The 15,009-nt window shown below is 42.2% G+C and overlaps 1 protein-coding gene across 2 annotated transcripts in view; it reads left to right on the forward strand.

Annotated features, from left to right (window-relative positions):
- ldlrad3 (low density lipoprotein receptor class A domain containing 3) overlaps window positions 1-13,412 on the forward strand; it is a 91,866-nt gene extending 78,454 nt beyond the window's left edge. Inside the window, exons 5-6 of one of the 2 annotated variants that reach the window (XM_033635914.2) lie at window positions 10,043-10,439; window positions 11,293-13,412. In XM_033635914.2, coding sequence (XP_033491805.2) covers window positions 10,043-10,439; window positions 11,293-11,497 — 602 coding nt within the window. In that variant the 3' untranslated portion in view covers window positions 11,498-13,412. The remainder of the gene's footprint in view (window positions 1-10,042; window positions 10,440-11,292) is intronic. The other variant, XM_033635915.2, reaches the window with a different exon arrangement.
- The last annotated feature ends 1,597 nt before the right edge of the window (window positions 13,413-15,009 follow it).

Raw genomic sequence — 15,009 nt, forward strand, 5'->3', positions numbered from 1 at the left:
TTTTTCCAGATGCTCCCTGTAGAGAAAGAAAAGGCACAGTCCGTACAGCGACCTCACCTCAGCTACATGTTTTTGTTGACTATATGAACCCCCTGCCTCCACACCTACTCACCTGCTTTGCATAAGATGCATAAAAATGTGACCAAATTGTGATGCAGACAGAATGCAGACAATAATTGCTAAGAGTAAATGCAGTGAAGTGACTGTGTTATACTCCAGATGCAAACTTAAATTTAACAGCAGGTGTAAATTGGGTCAGAACGACTGTAAAAGCAGGATAGTTTCAGTTTTATAATCCTTTTTAGCAAAGTTTATTGCGACTATAGCCACCACAGTCACTTTAAGATTCCTGTTTTTTGCACTCTTGATTCCTCTCTGCTGGTAGTGCAATCTGAAAGGCATGAGTGCACCAAACAACCCACAAGTTGCTGTTTGTAGTTTCCCCCCTAATTCCTTTTTCACATTTCACCACCATGTGGCATTGGTTTAGTTAGCTCGCTCTGGACCAGGATGAAAGGATTTCTGGGATTTTGTTTGTATTGCCGGTTTTGCTCCAACGAGCATATGAAAGCAGGCTGTGTGAATGTGTGGGTGAATGGATGTGTTTGAACTTTTTTTTTTTTCCTGTTGAACTTACTGTATGGTACGCACATGAACGTATGTGCCCTGTTACCCTGCACGCTGTATGTGGGGCCTGTATGTTAACTGCACGTGTGTGCATCTGTTTGAGGGTATTAGAAGCCAGATGGCATGCCCCCTCAACACACCCCTCAACCCAATGCACGCCCTCCCCCTGCTCTGGATGCCCGCCCAATACTAACGGATGAAGTGTGAATGTGTGTGTGAGAGTATGTGTGAGTGTTGCCAAGTAAACATGAGAGCTGTCTGCCCCCTAGTGGCGTCATCATTCTCTTCTCTTCTCAGACTGGACTTAATGTGTTGAGCTATGAGCTGGCCAAGCCTGTCACTGGTTCTGCACCTCATTTTATCACTCTGTCGTTGTGGGTGTAGCTGTGGCAACAGAGCTGCCAAATGAGTTAGAAGCCCCACACCTGTAATTAGCGTCAGACAAAGTGACTCTGCAATAAGGGAAAGCACCGCTGTGACCAACCTATATCAGCTGAAGACAGCTGTACTCGACACGTAGCTGCAGAACCTGGAATGCTGAAGCTAGAGGATGATTACTTTCCTCCCACCCTCCACTTTGGACTCTTTTTAAAGATGGCACTTTGTGAATGTGAAATGAGTCTTCAGTGCATAGGGAAAGTACCGCACATCTGTGCAGGCCCTATCTTTTCCCTCAGGAATGAGCCAGAGGGAGGGAATATCTCCATTTCCTTTATTCAGAGGCGTTTTAAGTGCGGCAATTAAGATATGTGGAGTCTTTTATTAACGCGATTTCTTTTCATTTTAGTTTGCCCATTCATCTTTGGATGAGCGTACTCTGACAGTTGTTAGCATATTCAGTGGCAGGTAGCCAATCGGGATAAAGGAATTTGCTCCATTTAGATTTAAAAAAAGAGTTTGTATCTCAGTCATTCAACGACATGTCTGCTGTTGATCTGCAGCGTAGTTTGATTAGAGACAGACAAAGGAGCGCTTCAGAGCTTGTTTTAATCACTGCATGCTCAATAGCCTATTGTGCACTAACATCGGCCTCTCACTTTGCTTCAGTAGCTGCATACAAGCCCGCAATGTGTGGGCTTGTATGTGTGTACCAATATTCTGCCTCATCTTGTTCAGTAGCACCTCTCAATGGGTTTCATTTCAGCCAAGAAATATTTTGATACTGCTCACAGGCTGTGCTACAGTATAATGTAAATCTTAGGATTGTATTTGTCTTGAACACATGGGTGCACACAGTTATGTTCTGAGAGACTGTAAATTAGATGTTCTCATAACAACAGTCTCATGATATATGTGATTTGATTATATTTTAATTGACTCATTCAAAAAAGATGCTACATTTTTATGCTCATCACAAGGGAATGAGTATTTACTGGAACTGACAGAAACTGGATTTTCGAGGCAAATGCTGATATCTGAGATGAATAAAGCACAACTATTTTGCTTTTTTTTACCCTTTTAACCTTTACTTTTTGTGGTTTAATGACACGTTGAAACAAAAAGTAGATTTTCCAAGCTGTTACCCTGTGTCCTGTAAGCCGCCAGGAACAGCCCCCATGCTTTGAGGCCAATTTTACATAGTGGCCAAACATGGAATTACAATGTACGTGCCCGCCACATGATGCCATGGGACCCAGAAAGACTTTTTCCCATAGACTTCAGTTGTGAATAAGACATCAGTAAATCAGAGGCTACATTTGTTAAACATCACAATTGCTGCCAAATGACTCATTTATCTATCGACTTGATTGATTGATTTGATCTATTCAGTCTGATAACATTTCAAAAGTCAAGAAGAGCCACACAATTAAATCATTTTTATCCCCATTAGTGTTAGCGGAGGGCTAAACACGAGGGTTCGACGCTCAGCCATGTTTAGCCGCCATGAGTTTCTAGTGTGCTTATTCTGTGGGCCTCACCCTGTGGACAATTGGGGAAATTCATACCAAGGAAATCAAGCTCTTTTGGCTTCATGTACCTGCATAGGAATGAACAGCTGCCCGCCTCGAATGCTGTATCAAGTTCTCTTTATACATCCATATGTTTAATATGTGTCAAAAATAATTTTGTAAGTATTTTTATATATCAAAATCAGTCCCTTCTCTTACTGTAGAATGTTAAAATATTTTTGATGACTCAATGTGAACTCAAGAGTCGTATACATAGTCAACTAACCCTGCTTATTATACAAAACTACACTTGACCATCAGCTTGTTAGCTGTTGTAGCTAACAGAATGAAATCATGGGGAGTATGTGTTTGGATCTTAGTCAGCAGAATGTTTATAAAATCTTTCTGCATCTCACTACAGCTCGATATTTCAGTGTCTTGGCTCAGCTCCGCCTATCCATGAGCAGTCCAATAAAATCTAAAGGATTTGATTTAAATCTCTCTTGTAACTTTACTGGTTTTGATTAGGAAATATGTCACATTATATGCTGACGATGAAGATGCTTTAACTTCCATTTCAGCGAAACTGTAAGATGAAGATTTGTACATAGTGGGACATTTACAGTTGAAAGATAAAGTTGTCTGCTTTTTGATGGACCAACTACAGCATGTAACACTGCCATGCTGTTGCTAAATTACCTTGTATTTGGCACTTGTTGTTACTCAAAGGTATACTATGCACGAATTGTCGGTTACTGTTCGCAAACCTCTATCGTCACCAAAATCAAAAGTAAAAAGGCAACGGCAGATTCATTATTTGTCGTTGTGTTTGTGGGGTTTTTTGTGCTATGTCCACAATTTTTGTAGCTTCCTCTTGGAAGCCTGCTGCTTAGCGTCTGGTACCTGGTATTTACATTTTAATAAAGTCCCAAACTCACCTGCATGCTGTGCCCAGGAACATCTCGACCAAGAAGAAAATAAGAAAATACAGGCAGAAGAGTTTCCTCAGATAAATTCACTGCTGCGCGCTGCATGTCGCACACTTCTGGGTCATAAGTGATGATTGAGAGGGACTACTTGTGTATGAGTATATACATTGCATCCTGCATACTGCAGTATACCTTTGATGGCCATTACTCCATTACAGTCATGCCAATACATCAGTCGGTCTTTAATTTATACCTAGTAAGACCACACTTAGTGAAGCCTGACTTCCTGATAATGACATTACTAGTTTTTAAACTAAAGAAGATGAAAAAAAGGATCCTGACACAGTAAGTGAGGCTCGTTAGTCAGGTTTAGAGAGGAGGAGAGAAACACAAAAAGGGATCCAGGCAAAAAGAGTGCATTCTTAGTACTGAAGGGACACAGCATGGGGTCTGTGTGACTCTGTCTCTTGTAATAGATTTAAGGCTAGTTTGGAGCAGCGTGTGTGGAGTTCAATTTTCTTAGCCTGTGGTAGGGGAGATTAGATGTGTGCGCACGATTCTTCAAAAGACACTATATGCTCATGTCTCCTCCCTCTCCCTTTGGAGAGGGCCCTGTCCTGTTGGAACTCCTCTCCACTGCCCACTGTTGTACTGTCTCTGACCTCTCCGTGTACCTATAATTCTCTCCTCTCATGCAGGGCCAGTAAGATTGATGCAGGCAGGAGATAATGAAATGAAAAAAAACGTAAAAAAGAGAGTGGTAGACTATTGGAAAGAGAAAAGGCAGTGGAAGAGGGAACCAGGCTGGAGAGCGAAAAGGGAAAAGAAAAGAAAGTGGAGAGAGATTGAAAATCCAGATTCGACATGTTTTTGCTGTTGATAAGCATTCCATTGAGTGCATAATCCAGGCTGAGTGCAGTTGTTGTATATCATAAAAGCAAGGCACATGTCATCTCCATGACAGTAAATTACCAACAAGAGGGGAGTAGAGTGGAATAGCGGGTTGCAGAGGAAAAGGAGGGAGGAAAGAAAAGCACAAAGCTGAGGGGGAGGAAGAGGGAGGCATTTGGAGAGAAGCAGGAGGAGGAAACAAAAGGCAGAGGAGTGGTGAAGAGGAGGCTGGAGGGGAGGAGAGGACAGGGGAGGGGAGGGGGAGAGATGTGGGGAGAAGGCACTCTGATGTAATTAAAGTGGCTGAGTTGAGAGGCTGCACCTTGCCCCCCTCCCCAAGCCTCCACATATGGAAGGTTTATGAGTTTATGAATACAGTATAGAAGCACTGTTAGAGGTGCCAATGTCGCCGGGAGAGCTGCAGAGTGAGGTTATTTATGTGGAACACAAGTACATCTATATGCAGCCCATTTTGAACATGCAGCTCCTCTCAGAAATGCTCCAAAACGTTTTTGAGGTTGGGTAGTGCTCAGGCCTTTAGGATGAAAATCCTGGTAATATCCCTTTAATCTCAACCACATACTCATTACAAACTACTAGTATTTGTTATTAATAACCATGTAATAAATGTGTTGGTAGATTACACTCATATTTTCAGCCGTAGTCATTTTGAAAACAAGGGCAGAATAAGTATTTCAATCATCTATCCATTAGCTTTCAGCTTCCTGTTTCATCTGTTTGTCCATTAGCTTTCACAGCATATATCTGTACTTTTAGCTATTGCAATCATTGCCATTGGTCATTACCATTATCATTTATTTTACTCTAAGTGGGACCATAATTTATTTACCAAAATGAACAGAACGCTGTATTGAAGAGGACTTGAGACAAGCGACTGAGACTATAAACTCATTAAGAAAATGTTGGCTGAGGTAATAAATCAAGTGAGAAATAGGGTCATTTTCTCCTAGACTTTAAAACAACTTATTTGTACAACCAGTGGAGTCGCCCCCTGCTGGCCATTAGAAAGAATGCAGGTTTAACACAGGCACTGGCTTCACTTTTCAAACACCATTTATCCACTACTTTAGCTAATTCTTTACTACTTTCATCCAACTATTTGTTATTTTGAGCTGTTTGGACTCCTTTGCTTGCTTGCTTTCTGACTCGTTACGCCCATACAACTGCAAAAGTACCCTATGGGGTACAAGCGCCCTTGTTTGGGAAATCACTGACCTACTTCAAGCCGTATCCTGACTGATGGCAGGTCCTGTGGCATGTCTTAAGAATTTCAATTTTTGTTATGTCACACGAGACTTTTCTGAAATCGAATGAGCTAAAAGGACAGCTTCCTTCACTTTGGCCTTTACCCGTTGTGCGGTCAACAGTGTCGGAGCGGCTTTGCCATTGGTCGACAGCACAAATGTACTTGAGCCTTTCATGTCAAGTTTGACAAGACAAGACAGGAAAGCCTTGAGTGAACTTTGATGTTCAACTTTGATCATGACAGTTCCATCAAACGAATTTGGTACAAAGTAACTCTGTCAGAGATGCTAGCAGGACCAGGCGCTATGAGCACATGGAGTGTGAGGACATGAATCACAAGAGATTTGGGTGACGGAAAAAGTTTGAAAGCCAGTCAAACACAATGAAGTTCATTGATTCGATAAAAAGATTTTAATCATAGTTGTGAGTGAGGGGCTTTTCCCTTTGATGTACCTTAAACTCAACATCTAGCCCTGGCTCTGTTATCAAGGACTTTGATGTGTGAATCCATACTTCATAGAAATGAAATTTCTGCCATCAAAGGACATAAAGTGTGCATGTGTACAGAAGGTACTGACTCTTTTCTTTTAAATCTGAATTACCATTGTTATTGTGAGACCCCCCTCACCTGTCTTTGAATGTGATGATCACACCTTTGTTTGTGCCATAACTACAACTAACAGCTTGAAATGGGCTGAAACACAGAGCGCGGAGCTCAATCACACACACAGCGGGGTTGGGGGGGTGGTTGTGGGGGAGTTGGGGGGGCAGACACACAGGGCCCTTCTCCTTTAACAGAAAAGACACTTGCTTCAGTCTCTTTTTCTTTTCCCTCTGTCTTTTCATCTCCTGTGTGATTTGAAACAGCCTTTCAGGCCTCTATCGCTAATGTACCGAATAGGCTCCCATTGTTAATGTTACAGCATTATGAGTTCCTTTTGTGTGTTTCTCTCTGCTCCCAGAGGACTGCACTGAAACCTGATAGGCAGCATAGGGTGGCAGCGGTGGGATCTCTTTATTTGTGCCTTTGTTTTTTTTTTTTTTACTAGGTAATTATGGAAATAATTCTTCTTTGTTTTGGCCTTTCTCTGCTGAGAGTCCAGTTCATAATTAATTGGTAGCGTGAAAGACTGGCCAATTTTAAATCACAAGGGAGGGGTCGAGGGGGCTTGTTTTATTGGCTGGTGCCTGGTTGGGGCAGCGGGCGGGTGGAGCATCTGAATTAGATTAGATTTAATTAAGGCATGGGGCCCCCGACTACACACTGCTACATAAATAGGCTGTATGCCAGGCTGGTTGTTGTTGGGAATTCAACAGCATGGGTGCACACACACCCTCACACACACACACACACACACACACACACTGCTGAAGACTCCCTCAGGCCTTCAAGGTCAGGTAGACTGAGGAAACATGCAGCGTGGTGTCTGGAAGAAAGAGAAAACAAGCTAGAAAAAATCTCTAATGAAAGCTTGCCACTTTGTCCACACAAATGCGCTGACAAATACTGAGCTTTGATAGTTTCTCCAACTCCAATTACTTTTTTCTTGAAGGAATAGTTTGCTATTTTGGTAAATACATTTACTCAATTTGTTGCTGAGATTTCGAACCACTCTCTTATCTGTCAGGTACTGTGAAGCCAGCAGCTGCTTAGTTTAGTTTAGCAGAAAGATTGTAAGCAGGAGGAAGCAGCTAGCCCCGATCTGTCAGAAGGTAACAGAAGCAGCGTATGAAGCACTAATTAACACAGTATATTTTGTTTGTTTAATGTACAAAACATATAAAAACAACACACTGCAGTGTTACAGGAGAATATGTGCCAGACTATTTCTTGGAAAGGCACAGTCACTGGATTTGGCCCCCAGGAAGTGCCCCGGGCTTTGAAGGCTTTGAAGACTTTTGAAGTGTAATTTCAACTCTTGAGTCCGTCACGTGATGCACTTGGGCCCAAAAAGACTTCCCCATAGACTTGTATTGGGAAAGAGACATCTGTAAATCAGTGGATACACTTTTTTTGAGCATCACAGTCCCCTCGAAAAGAAATTGGTCTGATAACATTTTAGAAAAGTTGCAAAATTAAATGATTTTATTCTCAATCAAGTTAGTGGAGCGCTAGACCAGAAGAAGACGGCGGGAGCTGGTGGACGTCTGTTGTGCATTCGCTCTATATGGGCCCAATGATGTGGAAGCAGCACCAACCATTCGAGTCATTTCATACCACGGAAATATAGCTTTTTTTTTTTTGGCTTTATGCACCACTGTGCAACTTTAATAGGAATGAAAGGGATTCGACCTCCGACGCTGTATACAGGTCTCCTAATACATCCATGAGTCGGATGCAGTAGCTTCCCGTAGTCCCTGCTGGCTGCATGGTAACCTTGGCTACCTTGGCAACCTTGGCTAATACCTGTTGCCTTTGCTGGATGGGTTTGTTAGGTTTAGTCATGAGGAATGAGTTTGGGTAGGGTTATGGTTAGAATGTCGGGGTAAACCCATCAGTCATGCCTCCTCCATCGTAGGGAAAAATGTTGCCTCCAGGAAGTCACTTGCTCAGTCAAGAAACTGTCTGGCTCATAACCCAGATGAAGGTGAAACCTCAACTTGTCTGTGTTTGTTTTTGTACAGACTGAACAAACAGAGCTAGCTTAGCTGTTTCCTCCTGTCCTGGTTACAGTCTGTATGCTAAGCTAACCTAGCCTGCTGCTAGCTGTAGCTCCATATCTCACTTTCTGTAAGAGTACTTGAATTTCCCAAAATGTGGAACTATTCCTTTAAGCATACACTGTGACCTCTATCAATGCATGATTTGAACTCCAGCATATTTAAGCAGTCTATTACATAATCCACTTGGAATAAGAGAGTGGATTTCCCTTTCATGGGCATTTTAGCCGCTGTAGCTTTGTGAACCAGACCTGTAACTCGCCATAGCGGGGTCTCACTGGTTGACTTTTTGTGGAGCTCTGCACGTTTCCTTTAATTCTCTGAGGCCCTGTAGCTCTAGCTTGTACATGTGTGGGGAATCTCTACCCTGTGCTAAACGCAATATCCCCCAAGAGCCTGTAAGTCTATATAAGCTTGGAATACTTCAAAAAGCTGCAAAAACGGTTTGCCTGCTTTGCAGTTTCAGGGGATCTAATCCTTACAGATGGAGGCTTTTTCGGACTATTGATTCAACCTGGAGATACAGTATCTCACCATGGTCACTTCCTGGCAAGCTCTCTGGGCAGTATCCTCAACTGTGGCTAATGGACAGACACGTGAGTCATTTTAATTGGATATTAGGCGTTAATACGCACTCTCTGTAAAGCAGCAACAGAGAAACCTCAAACACAGAGCATAGAAAGTATTCCAACGGGTGTTTTGAACTTTTTAGGAGGCGCATGAAGGTTTGATGTTTACAGCCCCCTGAGGCATTAGTGTAATTTGAACTGAAACAGCAAGTGTAAAATACTTTTATGTAGCTCATTCCTCATTAGCACAGCCTTATTGCGGCTCCGTAATAAATAGAATTCCTTCCACTCTCCCTCCCTCGCTCCTCAGTTCAACAGTACTGTCTGCCGGTAAGCAGCAGAAACACCATTTACATGAGCCTCACCCCGAGTGCCTGATTGAAATTCTCACACTGTAATATCAGTCAGCGGAAATGTTTAAGTGCTATTCCCTCATCCCATCTGGAATAATAAGCTGCAGTGCTCTCTGGCATTACCGTACTCCCTTTCCTCATTTCAGGCAGCGAGTTGGCTGCTCCTCGTTTCTTACCACTGGCCACAGCTCTCATCGCGAGCGTGAAGTTCCCTGGACTCCAAGGTAGTTTGCAGACTCCCCCTTTTCTCTGCGACAAACATGGTAATCTGTGACGGCCCCTGGTGTTCTTCTGCCTCCTCTCATCTTCAGTGCTGAGCAACTCAAGGCAGGCTCTATCTGAAACTGCTGTGAGCTGTGTTGTCCTCACAAAGAATGAGTTAGCCTCTCTGTTCTTCCTCTTTCTTCATCATAAAGAGTGAGGTCCCTACTCGTGAACTGTGAGCTCAGAGCTAGCCTCTGCCCTGCACACGATGCTCCATTTGTTCTCCTCGTCTCTGCAAGCTCTCGGGGAGAGTCTGACTGCCGTTATGCTTATTATGTAGTGCTCTCATCTCCAAGAGAGGCTGCCTCTATCGAATCACACAGAACACATTTCAGAATGAACCTGAAAACAATTTACTGCTTGAGATTCATGCCCGTCTCCCTCACTCCCCTCTCCATTCCCCTAGCTCTGCAACTCCACCACTTATCCTCCTGTTTCCTCAACCACCTATTCCCTTAAATTGTTTTCCCCTTCATCCTTATTTCCTCCATGCCCTCTTTGTCTCCCTTGCCACCACTTATCCTCCCTTTTCCCCAACGTCCTACATCATGCATCCTCAATTTATTCTTCATTCCCTCCCCTCTCCCCCACAGAGGCTCCGGGACAGGACTTTGTGACACTGGACTATCGTCTGCGCTACTACCCCAGCATCACCTACGCTGTCATCGGCAGCGCCATTATCTTTGTCCTGGTGGTGGCGTTGCTGGCCTTGGTGCTCCATCACCAGAGGAAGCGGAGCGTCCTGCTGCCCAGAGGCGTACGAGGGAGCTCGCACCACCACCACCAGCCCCTGCTGCTGTCCCGTCTGGTCATTTTGGACCGGGGCCACATCCATCAGGGAGGTCCAGGTCTGTCCCCCGGCTCGCCCACCACAGCAGGCCAGTACAGCTCAACCCCTCAGGCGCTGCAGCTGCTGTCCGGGACCCTTTATCCCTCCGGACTCTCCATGGACTCACCTCCATCATACTCACAAGCTGTTCTGGATGTCAGGTGAAAGGAGTAATGCTTCTAACAGCAGCATGGAAGTTTATTATCTTTTGTCCGTATCCATAAAGCTCACTTTCCACTGTGAGCCAATAAGGAGGAGTAGTGTTGCTTAAAGTCGCCTCTCCAGCAAAATATAATCCAATTTACTGTATAATTTAATACAACATAATAAATCTAATTTAATTTTCTTGTAAACTAATTTTTGTGATGCAGTCAATTTTCATACACACAGACTAAATCTGTTGTAAAGGATGCTATCACAAATATCTGTCAGCCTCTGTCCCTGCGGTGCTTTTATGTGGTTTTTAATGCACAATCAATTAACCCTCTAATCTGCTGGGTACTCATTTACCATTATATAATATTTATTTCATTACATAGAATAAATAAGTGTACGGAGGATTGTTGCTGTTTAAAAAGCTGATCATAAATTATTACAATAAACACAGAAAGATAGATGTAGAGAATGGTATTCTGATTAAAAACATCACCTTTTTGCTGTTAACAGATTCACAGTGATTCATTTTATGATCATTATGTGCAGCCTTCTTTTCCATTAAGTCAAAATAAATTGCAAAGACAATCATAACCTTGGCGGAAAAGAAGCAAATTGGTAACACTCATACATGGAAAGAGACTAAATGTAACAAAAAGTAAATCAATCAAGCAAAATCTTAATGACAGCTTCTTACATGATGACTTTATTTTCTCAGAAAGCGGTGTAGTGCACATCCTGAATCTGCGCTCGCTGCTACTCCCAGTCAAAAACACTCATTGCACAGTCCTTATGTAATAGCTCAAGACCCTGACATCACATTCTTCCTCTATGTCTCTTCTGTTTTTCCTTTCCCCCTAGCCGGCCTCCCTGGTTTGATCTCCCTCCTCCCCCGTACCTCTCAGATGGGGAGCTTCCATCAGAGGACGAGCTGCCTCAGTACGATGGCCCACAAGACCCTTCGAGTCACCCTACGGCGCAGCCCCCTGCACCCTCCACACCCAGAACTGTGGCCTCGGGCACGCAGCCCAGCTCAAGCTCCAGAGAGGAGTCGGACCAGCTGTAGCCTCTGCCTTGGTAGTTAGAACTCAGAGACTGCAGGGCTGAAGGGCCAGGCTGCAGGGCCACGTGAGGCCAGGACAGTCCACAGCAAAGACAAGGACTAAGGCTGTAGACTCGGTGTCCTAAAGTTGCTGCCTACACACGGGCTTGCTGAGGCACTGGACTGAGACGAGCTCAACCTGCTAGACTGATCTTGTGTGCTGGCTCCCCCTGCTGGGGTCATCGCTGTACTACAGCTTAATCAGTTATTCATCCATTGGTTCAGTTGTGCTCCCCTTGAAAAAATACTGTGTACGATACCTAACAGCGACCACAACCTGCATCTCCAAAGGAGCAGGAGTTAAACTGCCATCCATGAACATATCATTCATGATAACAGCAACATCTGGCACCTGAAATGGTCACTGTGTTACAGTATAATCATGACACAGTGGTGTTATTCTCTTTGGTGTCACACACTTACTTACATTTCACATTTACAGTGTTTTCCACAGAGGGGTTTATAATAGATTTTTATTATTGTGTTAAATTTGTAAAATACCTGAACACTAGATAAAATCTGTACTATGGAAAATTACTTCTACATATGATGACTTACTGTGCTTAGGTAACTTTTTGCTAGCAGTGACATGTTGATGCCTTATTCTTACTGAAGGTGGTACACTTTTAAGAGTACTTGAAAATGAAGATGATACAGTAGTGTTGTGTAATTTTTAACAGCTTAACAGAAACATATTCAATTGTGAAATACAGAATAAGCTCAATCAGAGGTATTCAGATCTGGGGGGGGTTTTTCAGTGTTGTGTGAACAGTGACAGAAACATTTTTGTAACTTCTGTAGTGGTACTTAAAGCTGAACCCATACTAGTGAAATGTTTCCGCTGCGTTGTTGAGAACAATTTACTTTCTAGACGAGCAGTGGAGGTCTAAAAATATGAAGAGGACCATTGAGTTTTTTTAAATAATGATGAGCATAAATTCAATATATTGTGAGTTTCATAAATCATTCCTCTAAGCAAAAGAATCATCTGTTCGCAAAGAAAACTTTTTATTACATTTCTGTTTGAAGACCAATAATGTTTTTTTGTAGACACACACACACAAAAATGTAATGATTTTGTTGAGGCCTTATTGTGCGCCATTTTGGCCCTTAGTGCCTTTATATATGACATGTTTGTGGGCACAAATCGCCTATGTAGAATCTGTAAAATCAGCAGCTCACGACAACATACATTTAAGAATTTCATGTCTTCGATCAGCTTGTTCACATTTTAGACTTTTTTAAAAATGTATATAACTGCGTCATTCTGGAAAATCATTCTCAGTAGTATTAGTGCCTGATGAAATCCATATCTGAAGGATCTGTGTTTATAAGTGTACTATTGTCTTTTAACCTTTGTGCGTTCATTTCAAAGTGGTTTGTTCAACACTGTACATAGGAGACAGAGGAAGTAAAGAGGTCTATTTAAAAGTCGTGTTTAAAGCGAGAGATGAATGTGTAAATGTAGTCGTGCTTCATGTCTTTCTTTTTCCTCCAGAGCCGGCCATGATAAAGCCGGCACAAGACAAACAGTCAAACCAAAGATAATCATTATTAACCTTAACCCAAGGATATTACCCTCCAAAGGAATGATTACGTGTCACAAGTGTTTGTACCTTTATTATTAAAATGTGCAAAGATTTATCGAGTAAAACAGAATTCATGTCATTTGCTGTAAAACTGGAAAACATTTCTCAGGATAAAATTTATACCAGTCTGTCTGTTTTGTTGTTTATATCTCTCAGCTGTGTTTAAAGTAATGGCAAATTCCTTTTTTTTCTCCAGATTTGATCTCATGAGTTTTTTTGTGACATTTCCCATCATGATCTTTTTATCCCTTGTATTCTGTACATTGAAAGTAATATAAAATTCTGACTCAGATCGTGTGTGTATGAGTCTTCCTGGAGATCTGATATTACATTTTCTCAGCAACTTAATATATTGTCAGAATGTGTTTATTGCAAAGTCTGGAGAATTACCGCCAGCCTGCGCCCCAGACAGAGAAACCTCAGATCAGACATCCCCAAATAATAAAGATTTAGTGGTAAGGAATGACATCTGAGTCTACACTCTAGGTGGAGAGAGGGAAACAGTCTGTTGTGGACGCAATCAGATCTCACTCTAAAGAGAAAGTATACCACAATGGACAAGTGCTCAATTAAAGGAATACTATACAAAATGACCATTTGTATATCAATTACTCACCGTGTGTTACCTTGTCACCACCTTGTTTATCTTGTATTTCTCAACGGTGAGTGAAGAATACAAAAAAAAATTGAAGTAAACAGGGTCTATACTTAACAGCAAAACTATATCAAAACATAATTTCGCTAACGCTCACACAACTCGTGCAGTACGAGTTGGTGTGTTCAGTAATTCCCAAACACATGGATTTTTGCTAAAACAGGAAGTGTGCCTGGGCAAGCCCATGCATTTAAACTGGAACTTGTGCACACACATGCTCTTACGTTGTGTTGACGCTACAAGCAACACAGGTACAGGCTACAAGTCATTCTCACTTGAAGCTGCTGACATGAAGCTACAAACTGATACCCAACACTTGTCGCTGTGGACAGGCGTGACAAGCTACAAATCACAGCTGAGCTGGCCTCAACTATTTTTAGCACTCCAGTGACGCAGTGAAGCGTCAACCAATCATATGGTGTGTTTCTAGCTGTGGTACTGTGTTATTTAGCTTAGTTAGCTGATGCTATGCTAGTTTTTTGATCTACTTATTGATCAAAAGTGAAGGTATCTTTTTGCCCAAATACAAACTTGAAATGACGTTCAGTCGAGGGGATTTGTGGCACATAGCAGACACACATGAGCCTGTGATGATATGACAATACAACACAACAACAACACTGAGCTCTTGAGCAACACTTATATGTCAACTCAGCAATAATGTATTTGGCCATGCTGTTGCATTGTCTTTCGTAATGTTAACACTGCAAAAACACACTACTCGTCAGCGGAAGTGTAATGTTTTTTGGGAAGTTCTGAGCGTACACCTGGATAAATGAGACTTGGATTTTATTGCATGAGTTGTGTGAGAGTTTGTAAACAGATGTTTTAATATAGTTCTGCTGTTGTTAAATGTGGATCCCAGTGACTTCAGTTCATAAAGAATAAGTCTCTCTTGGATTCCCTGTTCACCATGGAGGCATGTGTGAAAAACAAAGTGTTTATTCATGACTTCACTGACACACATGGTGAATAATTGATATACAAATGGCCACTTTGCAGGTGAAGTAGTCCTTTAAGAGCCCTGCATTCAAACTGTTGCTAAAGTATAGATATGTTATCAGATAAATGTATTTAAAGTGTTAAAAGTAAGTACTCATTCAGCAGTAAAAATGACCCATGACTGATATCATTTATGACATTATTAGATTGTTGATACCAATGCATCAGTGCATAAACAGCATTTCACATCAAGAGTGTTCAACACCATTATTTCCAACACTGAGCTCAAA

This window comes from Epinephelus lanceolatus, chromosome 5 (genome assembly GCF_041903045.1).
Source record: "Epinephelus lanceolatus isolate andai-2023 chromosome 5, ASM4190304v1, whole genome shotgun sequence".
Lineage (NCBI taxonomy): Eukaryota > Metazoa > Chordata > Actinopteri > Perciformes > Serranidae > Epinephelus > Epinephelus lanceolatus.